The 27,328-nt window shown below is 37.1% G+C and overlaps 1 protein-coding gene across 4 annotated transcripts in view; it reads left to right on the top strand.

Moving 5' to 3' along the window:
• Positions 1-27,328, top strand: part of Grm5 (glutamate metabotropic receptor 5) — a 511,509-nt gene that overhangs the window by 197,274 nt on the left and 286,907 nt on the right. For all 4 annotated transcript variants that reach the window (XM_060367492.1, XM_060367491.1, XM_060367493.1 and 1 more), the window contains one exon: positions 16,668-16,917. In XM_060367492.1, the coding sequence (XP_060223475.1) occupies positions 16,668-16,917 (250 nt within the window). The remainder of the gene's footprint in view (positions 1-16,667; positions 16,918-27,328) is intronic.

The following is a 27,328-nucleotide window of genomic DNA, read 5'->3' on the forward strand; positions in this document are numbered from 1 at the left end:
AGCTAAAAATCCCATTACATTATCATGGTAACTCACCTCCGTACTGACATCCTAGTATATTGCTCATGTTCAATATTAACTACATTTTTGTCTGTTATATTTATTGATAGCTCAAAATATGTAAGAGCCTACTTATGAAAATCTATATCAATATATGTCAAATTCGGTTAAAAGCTATTTTGCTAAATATATCTCAATATATTCATAATCCAATATATTTGAATTCATGCCATTAAAACAAAAAATTCCAAAAAAATTCTGAGTTCAAATATGTTTAAAGAGTTAATGAAAAAAATAAAGAAAGAATTTCTATAAACTGTAGAACGTGTTCCTTCATTCTCTTTTCCTATTTTAACATTCTAGAAAAACATTTCTGTCCTTTATTAGGCTTTTACATATTTGAGTAAGAAATCATCTTTAATGGAAAAATTAAAGCACTGTAATATCATGCTTCTCTCATAAAGATAGACCTAATTTGCTTAAAATATTTTACATTATCTCTTTTACTTTTATACTATTAATAATATAATTAAAATGTAAAATTATTTTGATCTATGCCAAAACGATCTTTCTTTTAAATTATAAAAGTCTTAAAAGAGAAATAAAACATCAAACCACCTTATGCTATTATGACAGTAACCCATTTGAAGATACAAGCCAATAAAATACAACAGAAGTTCTTGAATTGCATTATATCTTAGGTTTAGAATTTTTGAATTACCGAGTTTACCTGATTACAATGTGGACATTCTGTTAGGACACTTTTTCTCTATTTTGATATGCTTTTGTTTCTCAGCTAGTAAGTTTATTTATGATTACTCTTGGCATACATGCTTATGTGGAATCTTCTGAAACACAGTTCTTAATATTATCGCAGAGACTTCCAGGTGTACTAAGCCATTGCTTCCTTCTTAGTGTCTCTTTTTTTGTACAATTTGAAGATTTATTCTTTTTAAATGGCATACTGATATTTGGATTTGTAAGTATCTGGGTGACATGATAGAAAAAAAATGCTTAAAATGTTCAGTAATATAGCTTTGATTCCTAACATTTATAGATTTCTGACCTTGATTAAATTACGGATATCTTTTAAACTTCATAATCTTGATTTACCTGATTTAGACCAGCTGATGTTCTAGAACTTGCTGTAATATTTTACTGCCCTCCAAAATTTGGATTTCTGCTCTGGAGCCTGCTAGATGCTGAGTCTATTGAAATGTCTTTGCTGACAGCACTGATAACCGTGCTTCATGGTGTCTCTTTAGTCCCACTCAGCTTTCTTTTCACATAGGCATCGATTGCTCTAGGGCACCTGTCCATCTTGGCTTTCACCCCCACCTTAGATTCACGTCAAAGTCCATTTCTACATCTCTCACTTATTGTAACCATCTTCTTCCATTTAGTAGGAAGCACAAGTTACTACCATTCCCGTCTGAGGTATTGGAAATGGGTTAGTTATTTAATCTCCTTGCTTCTGCTTGTTCATATGGGAAATGAGAAAATACACAATGTTAATATCATCAAGGTATGTATTGAGGATGTGTTTAATGATGAATCAAGGTTGGAGACATTCAGTGGGTAAAAGTGCACCCACACAAGCCAGAGTTGGATCCCTGGGACCCACATGAAACGCCAGATGTGACATGCATCTATTGTACTAGAACTCCTATAAGCAAGATGGGAAACACAGACAGGGGGCTCATAGGGAAGCTTGTGGAGTATGTAGCATAGTGTCAGAAACAAGAAAGACCCTGCTCAACAAGGTAGAAGCAAGAACCAAGTCCTGAAAGTTGTCCTTTAACATTGATATTTGTGCCAAAGCATGTACATAGTCATGCACATACACACATATTTTAGGGAAAATATGACTCCCAGTAATTTTAGATATTATCAATACTTCTTTTAAATTACTACTGTTTTACATTAATAATTATTACCAGACTCTCTAAAATTAAATCATTTGTTTCTCTAAGTGGCACTTTGGCCTAGGTTCCTAGGCTTGTTTCTACTCAGTTTCATGGATTTTTTTTCTTTTTTTAATCTTTCTGACAACTGTACTACCTCTGCTGCTCAGGCTGTTTAGAGCTCTGGTATTTGATTAACATTTGAATCTAAAACATCATGATGCAGATTCCTAGTGTTAAGCCATGTGTCCATGCTGAAACAGACATTTTTCCTGCCAAACACCAGCTCCGCTTCTCAACCATACCATCTGTTAGTTGGTCTGTCAAAATGGAAACTATGGTGACAGCTTCAACTGGTCCTCTCTACTCTATTTATGCGATCTCTGTCCTATTTAAACATCCGTTTCACTGAAAATGCACATCAGAAGAAGATTTTTTTTTGTAACAATTCTAGTACCACAAGGTAGCTTGGGTGAAGAGAGTGTGGGAGTGAGAAGGAGAGGAAGAGGGATAATGGAGAAACATAGAGAGGGAGAAAGAAAGAATTCTGTTACCTTAGAACTGAATTTCTTTTTTTATTTAATTTATTTTTTTATTATTAGTTACATTTCATTAACTCTGTATCTCAGCTGTATTCCGCTCCCTCATTTCCTCCCATTCCCACCCTCCCTCCCTCATCTTCTCCCTGCCCCTTTCCAAGTCCACTGATTGGGGAGGACCTCCTCCCCTTTCACCTGACCCTGTTTTATCAGGTATCTTCAGGACTGGCTGCAAAGTCCTCCTCTGTGGCTTAGCAGGACTGCTCATCCCTTGGGGAATGGGGAGGTTGAAGAGCCATCCATTGAGTTCCTGTCAGAAATGGTCCCTGTTCCCCTTACTATGGGAAACCAATTGGGTACTGAGCTACCACGGGCTACATCCGAGCAGAGGTTCTAGGTTATATCCATACATGGTCCTTGGTGGAGTGTCAGTCTCAGAAAAGACCCTGTGCCCAGATATATTTGGTCCTTGTGGAGTTCCTATCCTTTCCACATCATACTAACTCCCCTTCTTTCATATGATTCCCTGCACTCTGCAGAAGGTTTGGTTATGAGTCTTAGTATCTGTTTTGAAACACTGCTAGGTAGCGTCTTTCAGATGCCTTCTGCAGTAGACTCCTGTCATACGTCCAATGCACATCCCATTTGTCTTTCTAAGTGAGGATTGATCATCTTACCCTGGGTCCTATTTCTTGTTTATCTTCTTTAGGTGTACAGATTTTAGTATGTTTATCATATCTTGTAGGTCTGTATAAGTAAGTTTGTCTTTCTCCTTCTGGGATACTTCACTCAGAATGATCTTTTCTAGATCCCACCATTTGCCTGCAAATTTCATGATTTCCTCGTTTTTGATTGCTGAGTAGTATTCCATTATGAAAAATACCACAATTTCTGTATCCATGCCTCCGTTGATGGACATCTGGGTTGTTTCCAGGTTCTGACTATTACAAATAAAGCTGCTACAAACATGGTTGAGCAAATGTCCTTGTTGTGTACTTGAGCAAATTTTGGGTCTATACCTAGCAGTGGTATAGCTGGGTCTTGAGGAAGCGCTATTCCTAATTGTCTGAGAAAGCGCCAGATTGACTTCCAAAGTGCTTGTATCAGTTACAGTAGCCTCTTCCAGGATCTTTCTTACTGGATTCCTGTCTCTTGTTACTTTAAGACCATTGCCCCAATTCCCTGCACTGTGAACTGAACTGATACCCACCTTCTTAAGAGCAAACACCAGACCACTGAACCGCAACCCAGACCCACTGAATTCTTTGTTTTTGTAGTGAATTTGCTTACATGTTTTGATATAGGGTTTCACTTTCCAGCCTGAGGTGGCTTGGAACTCTAGACGAAGCTGACCTTTTGCTTACAGAGATCTGCCTGCTTTTACCTCCTGAGTGCTGGTAATAAATACGTGCAGCATCACATTGAGCCAAAAACATTTCTAAATAAAGTAATATTTTCATTCTGTAACATTCATTCTTTAGAAGTAATGACTATTATCTGCTTATAAGAGTAGCATGCAACTCTCCTCTGTTTTTGAATGGCTTTTGTGGTTTAGTTGTTTTGGGCACAGTTCACTCATACGATCCTGTGATTTTAAAATTGATTATACCCACAATGCTAATCTATACCAATTATCTCTTCCCATTCTTCAGTATAAGGTTCAGTACCTTGTCTCGAGTTCCATCTCATCTTGAAGAACTGCTTTCTTTTGTCTTTTGTGGCCTAATTGAAATTCTAATGTGTCTGTGGAATTGTCTTTTCTTCTATTTTGTCTCTTCTCTGGAGCAAAAAGATAACATCGGTGTAGTATAGAAATAAATGTCAAAGAAAGTAGGAATTTTTTTTTTTTACATAATCATGAGTGTCTGAGATATAGTTGTGGCAACTAACAATTTAATCAGTGTCCTGATAACATCAGAGACTTCATCACTATCTCTCAGCAACTTTTGTTTTCCAGGAAGTTGTTATTTTTCTTTTTATCATGGGGCAGGAATAACAGCTGATTCTCTAAATTCTGCTCCAAGTTTTGATGAAAATGAGTGACTTTAAAGAGAGCAAAAGATATTATATATTTTTTGGAATTTAAATTGACCAATGAATACTTTAAAACACTGAGGCCAGGGCAAAGATGTCCAGTATAATGGAAATGCATATAATAGCAAGTACTAACTGATATATATGAATGTCTATACCCTTAGAAAGAATGATTTTTTAAATTAATATCTTACAAAGTATTAATTAAATAACAGGGACACAGGGCCTTACAGACAGGAAAAGCAACTATGCATAAAATGGAAATAACTGAGAGACTTCTGAGAAACTGGGCATCACCGTGCCTGTAGCAAGAATGAACTATTAAACTCAATTAAATATGACAGTGACTATTTCCTTGTTTTCTCACAACCCAACACAGTTCCAAGTCCTTGGGAATTTCCTGAAACTAGTGCGTCCTACGCATTCTGAAGTCAGGACTAACTAACAATTTCATTTCAAGGATTCCGCTCATTGAGAGTGCCCCAGGAGGCTTGGGTAGACTTAGTGATATTTGGGTAAAAGAGAGAAAATAAGCCACTGTGACAGCCACAACATGCTTCAGAGACTCACTTGCTATTCCTGTGTGTTAGGTAATCTCAAGGGGCTTAATGCATTCTAGTATCCCAGAGGTGTGATTAAAGGAATGGAGTGTGGGAAACGGCAGACATTAGTTCTACAGAGTGATAAGACCAACCTTATTGTACTATCTGGGGATTTCATCAACAGCAAAATGAGGACAGGGGAATTGGACCATGAGTGATTTTATTAAAACACTGGGTGAATCCAATTAACATATTTTAACTATTAGGTTCCCCGATGACAAAGGTTATGTGTGTTCTAATTTGCCAACAGAGCAACAGCAATAAGGGTTGTGTTTGTAAAAATCATAAAAATATGCATAATTTGTGGCAACATGAAGGAATACTCAGAAATCACACCATCAGGACAGTTTTAGTTTTAAGTTTATGAGAAGAATGGCTACAGTTGAGTTAACATTTGCCATGCGTTACCTGAGGCCTTGAGGATATGGCCAACAACACGGGCAGAGTTTTTTTAGAAGGCGTTGGTCGCTCACATATGTAACCACCAAGATCTAATAAGGCTATAATAGAAAAACAAAGAAATTTGTGACTAAAACAAAAACTATTTTATGTCTTTAGAAAAATCTGTCAGATACTGTTTTAAGTATTCCCCATGCATTTTTTTTAATCCTCAACTAATACAGTAGCATTTTATGATGAGAAAGAAAAGCCTTAGCAGATTAGATAACTTCTTAAACACTCAACTTAGTTGGTAGAGATCCACAGTTTAAGTATAGATTTCATAATATAAATGATAGTCAAACTTATTCTAACTTGGGATCCAATCCTTAAAGTCTCACTGTAAAGTAATAAATTGTAAAGAAGAAATGAGAAAGGAGACAAGAAGAAGCTATTTGTTGGGTAGCTACCGTGTGCCAGACACAACTAGATTTAAGAAACCGAAACTCAGAAGCATTTAAATTACTTTTTGAGTGTCAAGCACTTAGAGAATTTCAAGTGCAAATCCTCATGAGGATACAGGGAAAGAGGGAAGAGGGAAGGATGGTGGGAACAGAGGAGACGAGGGAGGAGGTTGCCATCAGGATGTAAAGTGAATAAATTAATAAAAATTTTTACAGGGAAAAGAATCAAATTTAGTTTACGTAGCTTAAGTTTATTCTTTCATATATATATGAAATCCTTCTGATACTGCAAGTCTACTAATTTCATCTTACGTAAGGATTTATGTGACAGAAACATTAGTTTAGGAAAAGGCTATGTTAGTGAGCTTGCACTACCATGACACAAACACACAGTCTGAATGATTTAAAAAATGGAAATGTATTTTTCTCAGCTTCTAGAATTCCAACATCAAAGGTTAATGTTCCTTTTGATCCCACTGAAATCTTTATCTGTAAACTTTCCATATGATTAATTTTACTAAATACTTACCATTGTATTAGAGACCATTTGTTTTAAAGCTTTGGAACTAGGGCTTATGGAATAATCCATGTAAGGGATGTGGTGAATCAGCTTTCTTCCACCCACTTTCTCCCATTTTCATATGTGGTGAAAATTTTAGTGACATTTATGAGTAAGAGAACCAGGAGTCAAGACATTAATTTTTGAAAGTGGGACTCCTTCCAGAGGAATGCTAAAGTCACAATTATTCCAGCTCCAGGCAGAGGCTGGAAGGCATCTATCCTAAGGCAACCTTAGGATAGATGCCCTGCTGGGGATATAGCTCAGTGATTTGCCTGGCACATACAAGACCCAGGGTTTGATTCCAGCATTAAAATATAAACAGAAATAAAAGAGAGGAAGAGTATGATATTCTAGGTAATTTATGCTGTAAAGAAAAAATGCTGGTATAAGTGATTTGCAAGGTTTGATCTGCCTAGATTTGATATACATCTCAAAAACTGAAGTTTTATATAGCAAAAAGTAACCAGAGCACTGAGAATGTAACAGTTACTGTAAAGGGCAAAGTATGGCAGGAGAGCAATTAGTACTTTCTATTAAGTCCAAGAAATATTAACAGAGCAAACAGATAAAGTGGTGATGTAAATTTCAAGGCTGTACAAACTCAACAACAAATGTCTTTTTCTATTTTATGTCACTAGGCATTTTTCAAGTAAAGTCAGCATAGACTATCATATTTTACATAAGCCCATTTATAAAATGACGTTAAGTTCGGAATTATTCACGAGGTTCTGTGTATACTGTTGAAATTAGAAAAGCTGGAATTAGACTGTAAAAGACATGGAAAAGGGTGGCCAATGAAAGGTTAATGAAGGAAACTCTAAATTCTCACTCTCTGTGGATGTTTTAAAAGTCCATGTTGCACACACAGACACACACAAACACACACAAACTGCTTGTCTAAAGATGTTAGAAAATAAAAAGACTGTAAGTTAACAAATTACTCCTTACTCTGTCCAAGGCACTTATAAGTTGTGCTGTCAATAATATCTTAGCCAGGATCCATCCTTTTGGATTATGGTTGCTATGGAATAGCAATTGACTGGTGAAAATTTAATGTTTATATTCTAAAACCTATTTACTTGAATAAACATTTACATACCAGAGCTCTGTTGATTACGGCGTAACTGAACTGCGACCCTTTATTCCAATTAGCATACATTCTCTTAGAAGGTCAAATAAATAATTAGAATATGACATGAAAACAATCCTGTAGACTTGGAGTGAGTGTGGGGAAGCTGACTTATTTGGAAATAATGAATTAGAGAATTGTATCCATATCAACCATGTCTTGAGAGCAAAGGGAATACGCACATAGAAAAATACCTCAGAGAAAGATAACCATGTGCAATCTGAGATGTCTGAAAACATGCTGTACACAGTTAATTGTTCTGTAAACACATCAACCCATGGCTTGCTCTGCTGCAAATCTCTAAAGTTTCTCCATGGTAAGGCCTGTTGTTGAGGAAAACCTAGGGCCGTGTCTTAGGGTATTTAGTCAGAATAATACAGTCTTTAGTTTAGAAATATCATATGCATTTGTTGTTTTGCCTGTTGTTATCATTAGGGCGGTAATGTTCCGTACGCAAAATAATGGTAGGCATGAGGGTAAGGAGAAAGAGTAGACACTTGATCTTAGGAAGCTCAGATGGTTTAGTGCTCTGAAGAGTTTTGATTCTGCCCTGAAAAATTAGAATGTTAAGTTATGTATATAAAGTTCAATTCTGTGATCGAAATATAAGCTAGCCATGTAAATAGCTTAAGCCAAGTGGGAATAAATTGGTAGTATTAGTTTAAGCGTATATCTAATTTGATCATTGTTATATTTTTTCTCATTTTGGAACGTCATCAACATTGTAAAATATTGATGTGACACCTTACTTTTTCCTTCATATTTCTATGATATCTATTGTATTGTTTAACTTACAGAATGTGGTTTGACAAACACACACACACACACACACACACACACACACATATATATATATATATATATATACACACACACACGTATGTCAAATTCTTAGTGGTCACATGTGCTCAGAGCCTACCACAGTAGACAAGACAGGTCTGAACTCTAGATGAGAAGCAACAAAGTCATGGCTCCAACAAAGGATGGGTACTTGCTACTCATTCCTTGTAAAAATCAGTCTGACAGCAAGTAAACAGCTATGGAACCTACTTTATTTTGCTTATTCCCAAACCCAAAGTGATTCCCTATTCTCCTCCATGTTGTGGGGGAGAGTTGAGTCTTGAGGAAATCTAAAAATCACTAATCTACACAAAACAAGTCTAAATCCAAGGAGGTACCAGGCCACGTTGCTGCTGTCAAAGAACGGACTTCTTTTCAATAAAGGTTGTCGAGCTTGCAAAACTTTCTCTGTATTGTGAAGGAATTTCCACCTTCAGCTGACACAGAACAACTTCTGCACTGTTATTAGATCCACTTAGAATCAAGGAGTAGAGATGACTAATGAGCCAAAAAAGAAGCAAAGTGAACGCCTCCCAGGTCCATTCGACCCATTGACACACAGTCCCACATGGAGGTTTTCCCTTCTATTCAAATAGAATCACTCCTAATGAGACAGGCAGTACAGCCTTCAGCTCCAAAACTGACAGCCTACGAGGAAAGCCAAAGGAAGCTGAATTCTGTACGGCTGGCTGGAATGAGAATCTGGGTCACAGTGTCTGTCTCAGCATTTTATTTTTCTCTAGGAGGAGAAGCCAGAGGGGGGAAAATGAGAGAAAGTCTCCAAAATACATTTTTAAAAACAGGTAGTATTCTCTTAAGGTGCATATCTAAACTTAAACAACATTAACACAGCTACTGAAACATAAACACTACAGAAGTCCTAGTTTCAAAACCTACATGTCCCTTCCGGCCTATCAATGATGTCATTAGGAAGCCAGCTTTACGTGATGAAGCAGCGTTTTCCAAAAGCCTCCTCTTATTAGACAAAACATTGTCTATGTGGAGATATAACTCAGCATAGAATATTTTGCAGGAAGGTACTTAGAATTAAATATTGATTTTCTTTTTACATTTATTCTTCTTCATACAATATATCCTGACTCCAGGTTCCACTTACTTCTTGCTCCTAAATTTACTACTTTTCCTTTCCTTCAGAAAAGAGTAGGCCTTGCAGTTATATCAACCCAAAATGACACAACAAGATGTGATAAGTCTATGCATAAACCCTCAGTTCAAGGCTAGATGAGGCAACACAGTAGGAGGAAAAAGGTCCCACAAGCAGACAAAAGAGTCAGAGATACCCCCTCTACCTTTGGTAGGAGTCCAACAGAAACCCCAAGCCAAATAACCCCAGCACATATGCAAAGGGCTTTCACAGATGCATGCAGGCTCTGTGCTCGCTGCTCTGTGAGATCCTCTGTGCCTGACTTAACTGATTTTGCAGGCTGTGTTCTCTTGGTGTCCTAGTCCTCTCTGGCTCCTGCAATCCTGCTCCCCATCTTCTGTGCTTCTTAAGAGTGGTGTGATTGAATCATTAAGTGCCAAATCATACATACTCTACTTATCTGGAAACTGGGCACAATAGTTATTTAATAAGTAACATGTTTGTAAAGAAATTCATTTCAAAGAAAACATTTAATTGTGGGTAGAAATGTGTTCTACCATCCTGGTGTCTGACTTAGGAGTTGCCAAATGTTGCCTGTTCTTTGATCACTCGCCCCTAGTGATGTGGCCTTCTCTGGCCACAGAGGAAGAGAATCCAGGCAGTCCTGATAAGATTTGATAAGCTATGGGCAGATTTTAAAGGAGGAGAACTCCTCCTTTTAGTGGACTAGGGGAAGGAGCTGGGGGAGGAGGAAGGGAGTGTGCAGTTGGGAAGAGTTGAGGGAGGAGGCTTCAATCTGTATATATAATGAATGGTTCGTGAAAAAAAATTAAAAAAAAGAAAGAAAACAAGTTTGGGCATTTTAAAGTCAGAGGCTGAAATTTCAGCTCTTCTACTAAGTAGCAATAAATGATTTGGCAAATTTTTTCAGCACCAACAACTCATTCCGTGAAATTATGCCTTGTATCATGCTAGCTTCTTAAAGTTAGTTTTCCTATTAATACACTTGGAGTAGAAAGTACAGTAGTTAGTATTTAAATAATTACATGAGATAATTGCATAAGCTCTAAGTAAATGCTACCCTTCTTCATGGCAATGATGATAATGATGATACAGGAGCTATAACATGATGTGTTGAGTTCATGTTCTACATCACTCCCCTACGATATGAAGAAGTTCCCTTCTGAACTCAATAAACAACCCAACTTGCTAGATTTCTGATTCTTACTGTGACTGTGCTGTCTTCTTCCTCTTCAACTGCAAATACCTCAGAAAAGTCAGACCAATGTATGGTCTGACTTTTAAAATCCCAACTACACAAGCCCGCTTCTATGGAGTTCTGTGTTACCTGAACCATTGAATATGTTCATTGCATGTTTAGTTTCAGCAGTTAATGCAGTATTTTTTTTTCAAGCAATCCCTGGATTTTAGTCTCTATTAGGCAACATACAGGATTGTCTTCCCATCATGCCTTACACTTCCACAGATTACTGCTGCTCTCCATCTTGTGAGGACTGATAAACACTCCAGCTGATACTTCTTTCTGAGTCAGAATGCCCTTATTTAGGTTCCTAAAGCCACGCTTACTTGGATATCCCACAAATATAAATAGTTGGTCTGTGTTCTATTGCTATAAAGAGATATCATGACCACGACAATTCTAAAAGAAAGCATTTAATTGGGGCTTGTTTACAGTTTTGGGGGTTTAGTTCATTAACATCGTGACAGGAGGTATGGTGGCATGCTGGCAGATGCTGGAGCAGTAGCTGAGAGGTAAATATCCACATCAGTAGACAACAGGAAGAACAAGAAACTGGGCCTGACTTTGGACTCTTGACACCACAAAACCCAAGGCTAGTGACACCCTTCATTTACCAAGGCCACACCTGCAATTCCTCCTAAAGTAATGCCATTCCCTGATGACTAGACATTCAGATCTGTGAGCTTATGGGGGCTATTCTTAGTCAAACCACCACATTCTTTTCGTGCATTCCACCTAAAAAACAAAGGAATTAAAAAAATTATTCCATATTTCTAAGTTTGGTTCTTTTCCACTGTCTCTATGCCAGAAGTGTCCCTCAATTACTTGAAATATAGTACCTTTGATTAGGAGAAAATATCAAAACTACAAATATTGGAACAAAAGTTAAGATTAAAAGAAAATGTCATGCAGCCAGGCATGGTGACACACACTTTTAATCCCAGCTCTCAGGAAGGCAGAAGAAAGCAGATTGCTCTGAGTTTGAGACCAGCTTGGTCTACAAAGCAAGGCCTGGACAGCCAAGTGAAACCTTGTCTTTAAAACCAAAACCAAACAAAACAAAAATTCAAACTTGTTGATTTTGATATCCACCATAGTTTCAACAGCAATACAATGTTTCCTGGGCTTGATTCCTTGTTTGGTGTATAGTATACATTATTTCATAAAAATAAAAAATTATTTTCATAACTCCTGTGCCACCTGCAAAATAATTTTCTGTAGATTCATTGTTACAGAAGTAAAGCTACCTCTTAGGTTCCTGTTACATGATAGATATTTTTCTTAATAACTGGATTTCATATTAGAACCGTGACTGTTTTCTAGGTTTTTTTTTTCCTTCTATATGTTATTTAGAATCTATTTCAAGTAACATAATCTAACACAACAATTTTTCAGACATTTTCTTTACAGTCCCATTGTTTCAGAATTGAGTTTATTATATATTATATTAATATTATTATATAATATTACAGAATTGAGTTTATAACCACTGCTGGGCACATATACACTTTAAACTTTCTTTCAAATGCAGATGCTCACGCTTCTTTTAATCTTACACTAATTCATTTATATTTACACATCTGTGAGGAAGCCAGTGTGGACAGCTGTGCACACACGTGCTAGAGTGTGCGTGAACACTGTCAAAGGACCACTTTCAGGGCTCTGTTCTCTCCTACTGTAATGTGCACTCTGGAGATCAAGCACAGGTCTTCAATCTGATTACCTTTACCCCCTGAGCTATTTAAAAGTTTCATATCTTCTTTATAAAGGATTAAAAAAAACTGAATTAAAAAATGAATCAGAGCTATTTTAAAAGTGATCATTTATTATTATTATTACTTTTTACAATTTATTCACTCTGTATTCCTGTTGCAGCCCCCTCCCTTATCTCCTCCTGGTCCCACCCTCCCTCGCTCCCTCTTCTACCCCTATCCCCCTCCCTGATTCCACTGATAGGGGAGGTCCTTCTCCCCTTCCATCTGACCCTAGCTTATTAGGTCCCATCAGGACTGGACTGGCTGCATTGTCTTCCTCTGTGGCCTGGCAAGGCTACACCCCACAGGGGGAGGTGATCAAAGATCCAGCCACTGAGTTCTTGTCAGAGACACTTCCTGCTCCCTTTATTAGTAAACCCCCATGCACATTGAGCTGTCCTTGAGCAGGGGGTCTAGGTCAACCCCATGCATGATCCTTATTTGGTTCATCAGTATCTGCAGGCCTTCTGGGCCCTGATTATTTTGCTTTGTTGGTCTCCTTGTGGAACTCCCATCCCCACCAGGTCTTTCTATCTCCCTTTTCCTCTGTAAGATTCCCTGCACTCTGCCTAACTCAGTAAACAGGATAGACATTGGAAGTGGGAGAAGACAGAACAGGAATGGAACCTATGGCATATGGTATTGAATTCAATACCAGCATGGTATTGAAGCAGATGCTGAGACACATAGCCAAGTTATTATTACCAACAAATATGTCAAATATATATTTAAGCTCTTTTAGAGTGATTGTAAATTTGAGACAAAACAGAGTAGAAGGTAGAAAGGTTTTGCCTATGCTGTCTCTATCTTTCATATAACAGAGTTTTGGCATGCCTTCGAGAAATCAGTTTTCTTCCCCTGCTTTAAGCTTAATATTTTGTCTAACACTCATGAATATTGCTATTAGTCTCCATGGTTTTTGTTTGGGGGGTGGTGTTCTGGTGGTGAGCAGTGAAAGAATCTAGGATTCTCTTCACTACCTCCAACAGGTGAAATTGATTTGGTCTAAACTAATTAGTACATATTCTAAATGTATAATATATATATGTATATATGTTTATATAATATGTTTATATATCATATGAATATGTACCCATATATATACACACACAGTGAAAACATTTAAGTGTGTTGATTTTATTCCAAGTGGAAAAGCATACAAATATCTTTTTTCTAATCCAATTTGTTCTATATAACATGTTGAATAATAAGTAAAGACAGTGTAAAACAAAATTGTTGGGTACCAGGTTAAAGATAATACATTTTTCTGGTATGTTTTATTGCTTAATTATGAATGATTGGCTCTTATTTATATCACAATCAGTACACCTAATTTCATGCTATTTGTGTGACTGACTCCATGATAAGTCAAAGCATTGCAAGAAAAATAGCTGAGAAGCAAATTTGTCTAAGAAGAAAAAGAATAGTAAATTACTCAGATTAGTGTAAAGCCAATAATTTAGACCTCTTGGCACATTTCCAGAAAGTACCCTTTAAACTTTGTTAATTACAAAATAACTAGATTGCCCACCTGCCACCATAACAAAGCTTTCTTGATTTTTCTGATGCTAAGGAAAACAGAAACCCTTGTAGTTTTCTCATTGTGCTTGGGCTGGGAGTCAAGATAGCATTTTTCTACTATATGTTCTGAGTAAATAGAATTACATCCTGAAAATCCGAACAGCTTATCTGAACAGAACACTTTTGTGATGGTAGAGCAAACAGGCAGCAGAAATTAGATCCATGCTGCAGCCAAGACTTATCCACTTATTCGTTTGCTATTATATCTGTGTAATTCCAGGGCTCCACAATTGGATGTCTCATAGTTCTCTTTCATATGATATTTTCTGTTCAAGATAAGACACGGCCTCCCCTCCTACACCTACCTGAGCTTAAGCTTGTTTATGCTTTCATATTCTACAAATGAGCTGTCTTGTAATAATACTTCTACATTCTCCATAGCTATCTACCAGGGCCATTAAATTGTATTTTTGAGGTTCTAAGGAGTCCATTGTGGAAGAAAAGAGAGAGAATTCATCACTTCTGAATCTACATAGAACACAATTTTATGTACTACTTATATTTATAACTCTGAGATTTAAAGGGATTGGCTATCTTGTCTATGGAATATAAAATTAATAATACCTAAAATATTATTATGGGAATTCAATGGGATAACTTACATAAAAACCTTGGTGTGATTCCTTTCACATATGACTATCAATCTTAATCTCCCTTTTCATTGACTTTAAAAGATGCCAAATGCCTTGGGGAAAAAAAATCCACAATGCCTCAACCCTATTCAAAGAACTACAAGAAACTGAGAAAAACTGGGAGCAAAAGAGGTGGCCCTCTCCAGGAAAGAGTATACCATATGCTTGTCCAGTGCAAATCAGTCAGCCCTGAAACCACAAATACAAATAGCAACATATGTACTCAACAGGTTATATTTTGGAATATATAGACATATACAAATATATATGCATGCAATAACTATTGATGGTAAAAAGATCATAAATTTGAAGAAAGGTTATAGGAGGATGTGGAGAGAAAAATTGTAAGGAAGAAATGTTGTAAATGAAAAATATCTCAAAAATAAACAAAAGAAGAAGAAAAGAGCGATCCTACACTTACCTCCAAAAATTGTAATGGACTTTAGAATTATCAGTCTCATTACCTGTTCTTTGATTTTCTATATGATGAAAATTAAATGCTTTTCATAAACATATTCATTTTCTTTTTACAATGCTAAATCTCAGTTGAGAATATGGTGGACATTTTGCATTTTAGAATACCAAGTAATAATTTCATGATTATTAACATATGACATTTTATGTAAAATAATGCTCTGATATTTCTATGACACCTATATAATATACAGTATATATGGTATCTATATTTGTGTGCATACATTGAGTATGTAAATATAAAACGCGTATGTATACTATGAATAAGCTACATGTATGTAATTTAGCAAAAAATGAAAATTGTCTTATATATTTTGCGTTGCCAGAACAGAATAAATAATGCTAGATAATGTTTTGAAAAATAGTTCTAGTGCTCTGGGTAAGTAATAAGTCTAAATAGCACAGCGATAATGTTTGGCTTTTTTATTAAATTATGGGGTAAGACAGAAAATCATTTATATACAAGCAAAGAAGCAAGATGCTGTGTAAAAATCAAACTTTTCCCAGCTAGCCTATAAGCAGTGGAAACTAGTCTGTCCTGGCATACCTTACCCACTGACAAGCAGCAGCCACCTGAAAAGGAATTGTGATGTTCTTACTCCTAGGCCAATTAAAATTTCCACCATATCAACATGAGTACACGCAGACCCAAACCCCAGCACAGCATCCTTGAAGGATAAACTGTATTTGAACCATCATCGTGGGAAGAGCTTATCAAATGATGAGACTCAAAGGGAAAATAGATAGCATGCAATAAAAACGGCAGATGAATGTTTTCTAATACATTATACGAAGGTACGGGTATATAAAAACAGAAGAAAAGTTGGCATACTGAAGAAAAATTACCAGACACTGTCAATAAATAGAAACATCTTAACAGTTCGTTGATGAACACTTGGTTTCTATACACAGTGGAATACTCTTAAGACCTAGGAAGGAAAGGAATCTGTTATTGTGACAACAGGTATGGATATAGGAATCATTGTATTATGTGAATTACAGTTGAGTACTGAAATGTAAATACCACATGGTCTCAATGATAAGAGATATGTAGAAATGTTCTCTTTAGAGAAATTGAGAGTAGAAGGGTAAAGGGGAATAACCAGAGGCTGAGATGAGTGGGGAAAGGAAGAAAAGGAGCAAGGCTGTTTAACTGGTATTATCATAGTTAGTCTGAAGAAGATAAGATAAGTTTGAAAGCTGGAAGAAAAGACAGTTAAATTTTTCAACAGAAAAGGAAAATATATAAATTTAAGGAAAAGGAAAGACATAACAATTTGAATACTGCATAACATAATCATGTACTGAAACAGTATGTTCTACCTCTCAGTTAAAAGATTCCTATTGTACCTAATTCATGCAATTCTCTTATTTCAATATCTCTCTTTGTATGTTAATTCTCATACAGGCAACTATGGAGAAAGTGGGATGGAGGCTTTCAAAGATATGTCAGCCAAGGAAGGCATTTGCATCGCCCACTCTTACAAAATCTACAGCAATGCTGGGGAGCAGAGCTTTGACAAGCTGTTGAAGAAGCTCAGAAGTCACTTGCCTAAGGCCAGGGTGGTAGCCTGTTTCTGCGAAGGCATGACAGTGCGGGGTCTGCTGATGGCCATGAGACGCTTGGGTCTAGCAGGAGAGTTTCTGCTTCTGGGCAGGTAAGTGGCAATAAACAATTCATGTAAAAAATTTAGCTCCATTCTTTTGGTGTATAAGGACTTCTGTGTTAGAATTTGATTCTGTGTACCAGAAGAGTTTAACTCTCACAAAACATTGTGAAGACCAGAAAAAAAAAATTGAGAGTTAGCTACAGTGTGTGCCGATTCCTGATAAGAGCCAGAATGAAAACATCTAAAGATGTATTCTTCACATTGTCAAAATCATGATAAACAAACATGGGATTTCTTTAATGGTTAGTGATATCAAGAAACCTGTACATAAGGCTTTTTATTACTTTAAAATGATTTTGAAAATTCATATATAAGCTATCTTATAATATAGAATTGTAGACCTTAGGGTTTAAAATGAGGTATCATTTTCAATATATCTGACATCCCAGGATCTTATCAGCTACATTGACACTAGATTCTGAATCTTTAGCTTGTACAAGTACTCAGTTTTAATTACCCACATATTTCACTGACTGACACAACTTGACTGATTTCCTGTGCATATAGCTAAATGCCTGTTAGCAATGAATTCTAGAGAAATAATAAAAATTTAATATAATGTGCCTATGTTTAATATGGAATGCACATATATTACACATGTTGATATGAGATGGATGTATATGTGAAATCTACCAAGGGTTTCTAACTCATATGATAAAGGAGGGTGCGCACTAACAGATCTTGTACTTGAAAAGCCCGAAAACAAGGGAAGCCCATCCATATTCTGCTCCCAGTATAAACCTGCCAGGCCCGAAAGCTGGCTGTGCTAGTTTGTTCTGAAGGTCAGGACCGGAGTACTAAGAAATGACAATGTGTAGTCTACCTCCAAAAAAAATGAGTAAGATTGATGCCACGTGTTACATATTAATTCAGAGTTCCCTCCTTTTGTCCAGCCCTCTTTTATTATGTCTAATATTGGGCAGATAAAGTCCTGTCGGAGTGTGTAGGCATAGTGAGAGGGACCAGTGTTTTCCTCATTCTATTGATTTCAAATGATGTTATCCAAAAACTGTTATCACAGAAAAACCCTTAATGTTTGGTTAAATATCTGACTACCCCAACCCAGAAAAATAAGTGTGTAATGTAGACCATAGTGACCATTAGGAGTATGCCATAGTTTTTAATGAAATTCTCTCTAGAGATGAGAAATTGTGATTGCTCAATGATATAGAAACTTCTTTTCTACTCTTAAAAATGTCGTGTATCACCTTACACCCATGAGAATGGCCAAGATCAAAAACTCAAGTGACAACACATGCTGGAGAGGTTGTGGAGAAAGGGGAACCCTCCTCCACTGCTGGTGGGAATGTAAACTTGTACAACCACTCTAGAAAGCAATCTGGTGCTTTCTCAGACAACTAGGAATAGCGCTTCCTCAAGATCCAGCCATACCACTCCTAGGCATATTTCCAAAAGAGGCTCAAGTACACAAAAAGGACATTTGCTCAACCATGTTTGTAGCAGGTTTATTTGTAATAGCCAGAAGTTGGAAACAGCCCAGATGCCCCTCAACTGAAGAATGGATGCAGAAATTGTGGTACATCTATACAATGAAATATTACTCAGCAATGAAAAATAAGGAAATCATGAAATTTGCAGGTAAGTGGTGGGACATGGAAAGGATCATCCTGAGTGAGTTGTCCCAGAAGCAAAAAGACACACGGTATATACTCACTCATATAGACATACAACATAGGACAAACCCACTAAAATCTGTGCATCTAAAGAAACTAAGCAAGAGAGAGGACCCTAACTAAAATGTTCAATCCCCATCCTGAAAGGCAAAGGGGATGGACATCAGAAGAAGAAGAAAACAGGAAACAACCTAGGAACCTGCTACAGAGGGCCTCTGAAAGCCAGAAAAAGTAAATAGGAAACAAACTAGGAAACAAACTAGGAACCTACCACAAAGGGCATCTGAAAGCCTCTGCCCTGCAGACTATCAAAGCAGATGCTGAGCCTGATGGCCAATTGTTGGGCAGAGTGAATGAAATTTTATGTAAGAAGTGAGAAATAGTAAGATCTGGAGAGGACAGGAACTCCACAAGGAGAGCAACAGAACAAGAAAATTTGAACACAGGGAACTTCCCAGAGACTCATACTCCAACCAAGGACTATTCATGGAGATAACCTAGAACTCCTTCACAGATGTAGCCCATGGCAGTTCAGTGTCCAAGTGGGTTACCTAGTAATGGGAAGAGGGACTGGCTCTGACATAATCTGATTGGCCTGCTCTTTGATTACCTTCCCCTGATGGGGGAGCAACCTTACCAGGCCACAGAAGAGGACAATGCAGCCACTTTTGATGTGAACTGATAGACTAAGCTCAGAAAGGAGAGGAGAATCTCCCCTAACAGTGGACTTGGGGAGGGGCATGCATTCAGAAAGGGGAGGGAGGGTGGGATGTGGAGGGGAGGAGGGAGGGGCTTATGGGGGGATACACAATGAATAAAGTGTAATTAATAAAAAAAATTTAAAAAAAGTTAAAAAATGTCGTGTATCACACACCCTTTCTGAAAAACTTGACTATTAGCTGAAAAGAATTAGCTGAAACAAAACAAAACAGAACAAAAACAAAAACAAAAACAAAAAAACCACACCTTTTTTGAGTAGTTCTGTTCCCAGCAGGAATTTACTTCACTTGTTACTATCTGATAACAATAAAAAAATAAACTACATTTCATTTGTTTTCAAACTGCTAAGTGGAGCTATGTTCACCGTTACCTCCTGCCTAGATATATTTTTATGGTACTCACTTTATTTACCTAATTCTGTTGTCTGAGTTGAGGGCAGTAAGTTGACAGAATTATTTTGGTATGAGGCTATACTAACTCAAAATAATTGCATTAGACAAGATTTCTTAGAAATTGATGTTATATATTTTATCAAAATTATCCTTAATAATGTTAGTTATCACCTGAGCAGTAGTTATGTTACCAATTAGTTTTGTAGAGCTCAAGAATATGTCCATTGATTCTCTTTATATTTCAAAGGTCAGCATTAATACTGAGGGAAAACCGAAAAGTACATGGCATTAAATAGTCCGATGTTTTTCTAATACAAGACACAATTTTTCAAATCCTATTTGAATATCTTTCTATTATCATGTACCAAGGATGTAGACATTGTTGACTAAAAACAAATTAATATTTATGGTGCCTGAAAATTTTCCTCTAAGGGGGGAAGTGATCAAAGACCTAGCCACTGAGTTCATGTCAGAGACAGTCCCTGTTCCCCTTACTAGGGTACCCATTTGGATACTGAGATGCCATGGGCTACATCTGTGTATGGGTTCTAGGTTATCTCCATGCATGGTTGGAGTATCAGTCTAAGAAAAGACCCCTGTGTCCAGATATTTTGGTTCTGTTGCTCTCCTTGTGGAGCTCCTGTCCCCTACAGGTCTTTCTATCTCCCCTTTCTTTCATAAGGTTCCCTGAACTCTGCCCAAAGATTGGAATATTGAATGGCAGAGAACTTAAAAAAATGTTCAACATCCTTAGTCACTAGAGAAAATGCAAATAAAAACAACACTGATATTTCTCCTTACACCTATCAGAATGTCTAAGATCAAAAACTCAAGTGACAACACATGCTGGAGAGGATGTGGAGAAAGGGGAACCCTCCTCCATTGCTGGTGGGAAATGTAAACTTGTACAACCAATTTGGAAATTAATCTAGCGCTTTCTCAGACAATTATGTGCTTCCTCAAGATCCAACTATAGCACTCCTAGGCATATATCCAAAATATGCTCAACTATACAACAAGGACATCTGCTCAACCATGTTCTTAGCAGCTTTATCCATAATAGCTAGAACCTGGAAATGACACAGATGTCCCTCAACTGAGGAATGGATATTGATATTGTGGTACATTTACACAACGGAATACTACTCAGCAATTAAAAATAAGGAAATCATGAAATTTGCAGGCAAATGGTGGGAACTAGAAAAGATCATCCTGACTGAGGTATCCCTGAAACAGAAAGACACACATGGTATATACTCACTTATAAGTGGATATTAGACATATAATATAGGATAAACATACTAAAATCTCTACACCTAAAGAAGCTAAGCAAGAAGGAGGACCCTGGATAAAATGATCCAAAAGGCAAATGGGATGGATATCGAAAGAGGAAGAAATCCCTGGTATCAAAGGAGATGCTGAGGCTCATAACAAAACTTTTTTTTTTTTTGAAGGGGGAGAATAGCTTTCTCTATGTAGCACTGGTTGTCCTGGGAATCACTTTGTAGACTAGGCTAACAATGAACTCATAGAGATCTACTTTCCTGTGATTCCTTAGTTCTGAGATTAAAGACATGCTACCACACCTGGCCTGAATATATTGTCTTATTTCTAGATTTGAAAATGGAGTAGCAGAGATATAGTATTTAACAGTCATAAAACCTAATATGAACGTGGAAATGAGAATATTTAATATGAACTAATTAAAGATAGTTTTGTTAATTGCATCTATTTGTTTGTTTGAAAGGACACTCCATAAAAACAAAAGTAATTAAATTTTAAAAGTGCTTGCAAAGTATAAGAAGAAATTTTGGTATAACTCAACCTCCATTAGTTACAGAAACGAAATGAGTTTATTCTAACAAGTCTGTTTACATATGAACTAGTAAGCAGCTCTTCAAGTGACACATAATATTAGTTATTAACTTTGAGTCAATAGATATTCCTCTTTATCCTTGCACATCATCAGTTTCAATTCCAAATCAAAGTCATTTGCAAACAAGTACACTTGACTTCTTCCATACTCCATGATACTATTATATTGCACGGTAAGACCAAAGGATCTTTAAATAGAGGTTCAGAAGGGATGGAATACAGAAATAGAAACACAGATCAATATTTCTATATTTCTAAACAGTATCACAGAAGTCAGAATAGAGGTGCCTATAATTTTAATAATACCACTATTGTATAGAAGAGTAAATAAAAGATTTCAATAGATTTAATGAGCAGACAGAAAAACTCACCTCATTTAACCATTTCTAAATAATACAAAAAAAACCCGTAAGAATCCTAGCTACATAGATATTTCAGTTAAAGGAAAGAACATGACTAATGCCTTCTATGGTGGAGAAGAAAGTTTACTGTAAATCAAAGGAGAGCATAGCAGAAGCAGGGACCTCTGGAAGGATCCAGAGTGGACATGAGCACAGCCATGTGAGAAAGGAGGGCAGAGGAGAGGAAGAGCCAGTGCCTGAGGCAGAAAGGTAGACAAAAAGGCCAGGTAACCAAAATGGTTGGATTACATTGGTAAGGGAAGTTTTGGGGAGGGAAATTCAGATCTTGAGGTGAAGAGGTTTAGGATAGAGGGTGGAGTATACCTGCCATACCCTAAAATGGCTAGGGACTGAGGGATGCTGGGAGAACCTGGCAGCCAATGTCCACTTTGATATGGTAATAGACTCCTCAGTTATCCATTTATCCAGAGATTGAAACCAAACAGTTTCAACACTTGGAAGTTTTCACATAATTTTTTTCTGATTGTTAGTTTTATTGTGTGGGGTTTTTTTGTTTTTTTTTTTTTTTTTGAAAATTCAAGAAACCTAGTAAAAATCCCTGAACACTACAGTGTGTATAATAAATTTGTAATGTAAATAAAACTAGCCAAACTGTGTCCCATCTTGGCTATGTTTCGTATTTTTATGCATTGAGTGGACAAGACCAGAACAATTGCATGAAGTTCATGTCCATAATCAGCCAGTTTTTTCATTGTATCTGCATCAAACTGTCTAGACTCTGTGGGTCAAGAATAGAAAGTAGAGAGAATATTTGCAAAAGGAGCCTGTAAAGGATTCTGATAAGATAGCACTTTTGTTCTTGCACAAAAAAAAAAAAAAAAAAAAAAAAAATAGCTCACTCACGATGATCCTTTTCAGATCCCACCATTTTCCCACAAATTTCATGATTTCCTTGTTCTTTAAGTAATATTCCATTGTGTAAATGTACCACAATTTCTGCATCCATTCTTCAGCTGAGGGGCATCTGGGTTGTTTCCAGCTTCTGGTTATTACAAATAAAGCTGCTACAAACATGTTTGAGCAAATGTCCTTATTGTGTACTTTAGCCTCTTTTGGATATATGCCTAGGAGTGGTATGGCTGGATCTTGAGGAAGCGCTATTCCTTGTTGTCTGAGAAAGTGCCATATTGATTTCCAGAGTGTTTGTACCAGTTTACAGTCCCACCAGAAGTGTCCAAGTGGGTTCCACAGTAATGGGAACAGGGACTGTCTGACATGAACTGATTGGCCTGCTCTTTGATCACCTTTCCCTGAGGGGGGAGCAGCTTTACCAGGCCACAGAGGAAGACAATTCAGCCACTCCTGATGAGACCTAACAGACTAGGATCAGAAGGAAGCAAAAGAAACCCTCCCCTACCAGAGGACTTGGGGAGGGGAGTGTGCGGAGAAGGGGGAGGAAGGAAGGGATTGGGAGGGGAGGAGGGAGGGAACTAGAGGGGGGATACAAAGTAAATAAAGTACAATTAAAAATTTAAAAAAGAATAAAATAATTGGAAAGAAAAAAAAGAAAAAACAAAAAAAGTGGACATTTTACAGCAGTGGTTTTATTTGGCAATATGTAATTTATGACCATTAATAACAATTTTACATGGGAAATATACATGTGAAATTAGATAATTGACAGATTTCTATTACATGGAGCCTTATTAAATTATTCTCTAGTTGCGGAACTTTTAAGATAAAATGTCATCATAATGTTTTAAGTTATGTCTTTAAAGCGAGAGTGACAGGGTACCTCTTTCCCTATGCCTCTAATGAACATTCTACTCTGTTTTCTGGAGCCAATGTCTTCTATAGTCATGTTCTTAGTTCATTTTATTTCTTTTTATTTTTCTTGTGGATTTTAATGACTCATTTTAAAATGAGGAAAGTAAGTTATTAACAAATGTTAAAAATGTTTTCAAGCCAGCATTTTCTTGCAATCTTCTTGTGGTATTTTGGACAATGTCACATTATAATTTTTCATTATTATGTTCAAAACCCATTATATCTGAGTGTTGCCTTCAAAAGCTAGTTGAAGAGGTATGCATAATTAGTCATTTAATTTCAGGTTCTAGGGAGATCAGAAATTAATGAAGAGATTGTCTAACAGTATTAAACTTAACATATGGGAACGAGGATCATTTAAAGCACAGAAGTAAAGTAGCAAGTTCCCAAGCAGGTTGACTCCTGAGCTGGAGCAGAAGTAAAAATCATTTGTAGGAGTAGGTTTAAAGGTTTGAACACAGAACAATCACTTGATGGTCTTACATTGTCATTGTCAGAGACAAAATTTGTGTATATGTGTGTGTGTGCAGGGGGTGGCATTGGGTTAAAAACATGTCCTCAAGTGTGGAAAACCAAAAGAAACACATGAATAATAAGCACTTTTCTACATTATCTTTAAAAATATTACTTCATCAACTTCATTATAGTGACAAGATAGGATTTTACTACACTATACTCAAAAAGGCACAGTGAGGAGTAGATATTTTAGCTATACTATAATAGAAATATTTTTTAATAACAGAAAATTTAATATTTGTTCTTGTGCTGTCACATAAAGTATTGAGATTTGCTCTGTGTTTTAAAGGTAGGTAGATTAAACAGTAGCCCAATTTTCAATTGAAACCAAAAAAAGTGAGTCATGGAGACTAATGTATGCTAACTAATGAGAGGTGACACCTCTGATCTATGACTATGTGGGCATTCTAACACTGCTTCTACACTTTAAAAGGCTCAGGGAATTTGTTACGATTTTGGATGTTGTTCTATATTTTTTTGAAGGCCAAGTGATTCATGAATGCATGATTCCTCCAACCTCATCAAACAGGAAAAAAAGGAAGCAAGAAAAGGAGGAGATTAGAATTAAAACTTTTATAACCCTACTCCATGCCCAAGCAGGGGAAAATTCTCTCAAACACTTGAAATTTGAAAACTAAGATATTTCTTTAACTCCTTTTAAAAATTTAAAAACTTAAATTTTTATTATCATTTATCATAAATTATTTAATTTGAATACCTACTGTGGCCCCCTCCCTCATCTCCTCCCAATCCCACCATCCCTCCCTCTTCTCCTCCTATGCCCCTCCCCTAGTCCATTGATAGGTGAGGTCTTCCTCCTCTTCTTTAACTCTTTAAACTCTCTTCTGATGTTGAACTTGTTTACTTGACTTTGCTACTTGAAAACCTGAAACTCAGAGGTATATCTTGTGCAAGCCCAGAATGGTTAATAAATGTTTAAGTAAAATGTGATATTGCTGATGACCTTGAAAGGTGTTCTGTGTCTGAAAATCAGAAATATTCAAAAGGGAGACCAGAGGACCTGGAATGGAGGAGAGTTTTGAGGAGAGTGAAAACAACCCAGGCTTTGAAGCCTCCTTCTGGACTAAAGCATTTATATAGCAGAGTTATGTTCATTTGGGGGATAATTTTTCTTATAAAATACATTTAGTGTATTAGGATATAAAACTACGTTAGGATACAAAATATATTTAGTTAGATTTGAACAGTACCTGCTCACTTAATGCTTTGTTTAGCAAATATTGCTATAGACGATTGTTCTAGGGTGTTAGTTTGTTGACTTTTTCTAACAAATCTGTTTGGAAGCTATTATATAACTCATCTTATAACTGAGAAAACAGAGAGACCACCAACTTGTTTAAGATCATACAAGCAGTGCCAGAAAGAACAGTGTCAGGAAGTCTACAATCTTAACCATAATGGTGAACCATCTCCAGGTCTTTGACAATCCTTACCTTCGGCAATAAAAGGACTGAGGGAGCCTGAGGGGTCAAGGACTGGACAAGAAGACCTACAGAGTAAACTAACCTGGGCCCATGGGTGCCCACAGAGACTGAACCAACAACCAAAGTGCATGTATGGGCTGGACCTAGACCCTCTACAAGTATGTAGCAGATGTTCAGCTTGGCCATCACCTGGGTACCCAAACAATGGAGTAGGGACTGTTTTTGACTCTCTTACTGCCTTGGATCCCTTTCCCCTGGCTGAGCTGCCTTATCTGGCCTCACTGAGAAAGGATACCTTAGTGCAGCTATGACTTGAGATGCCAGGATGAGTTGGTACTCCATGGTTGGCTACCCTTCTTTAAGAAGAAGGAGAGGGGAGAATGGGACAGGTGACATGAGGGTTAACCTTGGAGGAGAAAGAGGAGGAAAAGGAGAGGGAGAAGAGAGGTGGGATCAGGCTGTAAAGTGATTAAATAACAATTGAAAAATTTAGTCTTAATTTCATAAAATATCAATGATTTTTCTCTTGGGCAAATATAAAGAAACCACAACAAATAAAAATAGGGTAATTAAAGTCAATCATTCAAAAATTGTTTTTTGAATTATCAATAAATTCATTGTACCTTTCTTTAAAGAAAACAAAGTATATTATAAAAGCCAGCAAACAAGCAAAAGTTAGTAACTATGTGAAATATATTTTTTAATTTATTTATTTATTGAGTTTACATCCCATTAGATCATAGCCCTCTCCCACTTCTTATCCTGGTTTCTCCCTCACTCTTCCTCCAATTTCCCCTCCCCTACTCCTCAGAAAAGGGGAGTGACACCTCCCCCACGCACAGCCTGACCCACTGGAGCACATCAAGTCAAATCAGGACTGAGTGAATTCTCTTCCTTAAGTAGCCTGACATGGCAGCCCTACCAGGGGAAAGTGATCAAAAAGGAGGCAACAAGAATCCATGTCAGAGACAACCCCTGTTCCCCTCTAGGGATCCCATATGAAGGCCGAGCTGCCCATCAGCTTAGGAGGCCTAGGTCCAGTCCATGCATGGTCCTTGGTTGGTGCTTCAGTCTCCATAACACCGCCTCCCTCCCCCCACATACTCTGGACCTGGTTAGTTGGCCCTGTTGTTCTTGTGGAGCTCCTCTGCCCTTTCTTCTATCATTCCTATGATAGGGTAGCCTTCTAGGATGATATAGGGGTGACTGTAGCTGAGAATCCTAGTAGCAAGGATCATAAAGACTAAAGAGAACACCCTCTAACTAGACAGGGCTCCCAGGGGAGGTGGGGAAACCAACCCACCCACAAAAATTTCTACACAAAATTTGTCCTACCTCCAAGATGTACAGGGATAAGATTAGAGCAGAGATTGAAGGAATGTCCAACCAATGCCTTTCCAAACCTGAGACCCACCTCATGGAAGAGAGCCAACCCAACACAATCAATGATACTCTGCCATGCTTCCTGACAGGAGCCTAGTATTGCTGTCTCCTGAGAGGCTACTTGGAATATTTGAGCCAATCTATTTTCACAGGAAATCACTGTGATTGCAGTTTCAGTAAGTTTGAGTAAGTGAGAAAGGTTCTAATATACTTTATAAGTTGGTCAAGCATCCATAGCTAACCAA

This window comes from Meriones unguiculatus, chromosome 14 (assembly GCF_030254825.1).
Source record: "Meriones unguiculatus strain TT.TT164.6M chromosome 14, Bangor_MerUng_6.1, whole genome shotgun sequence".
Taxonomy (NCBI): Eukaryota; Metazoa; Chordata; class Mammalia; order Rodentia; family Muridae; genus Meriones; species Meriones unguiculatus.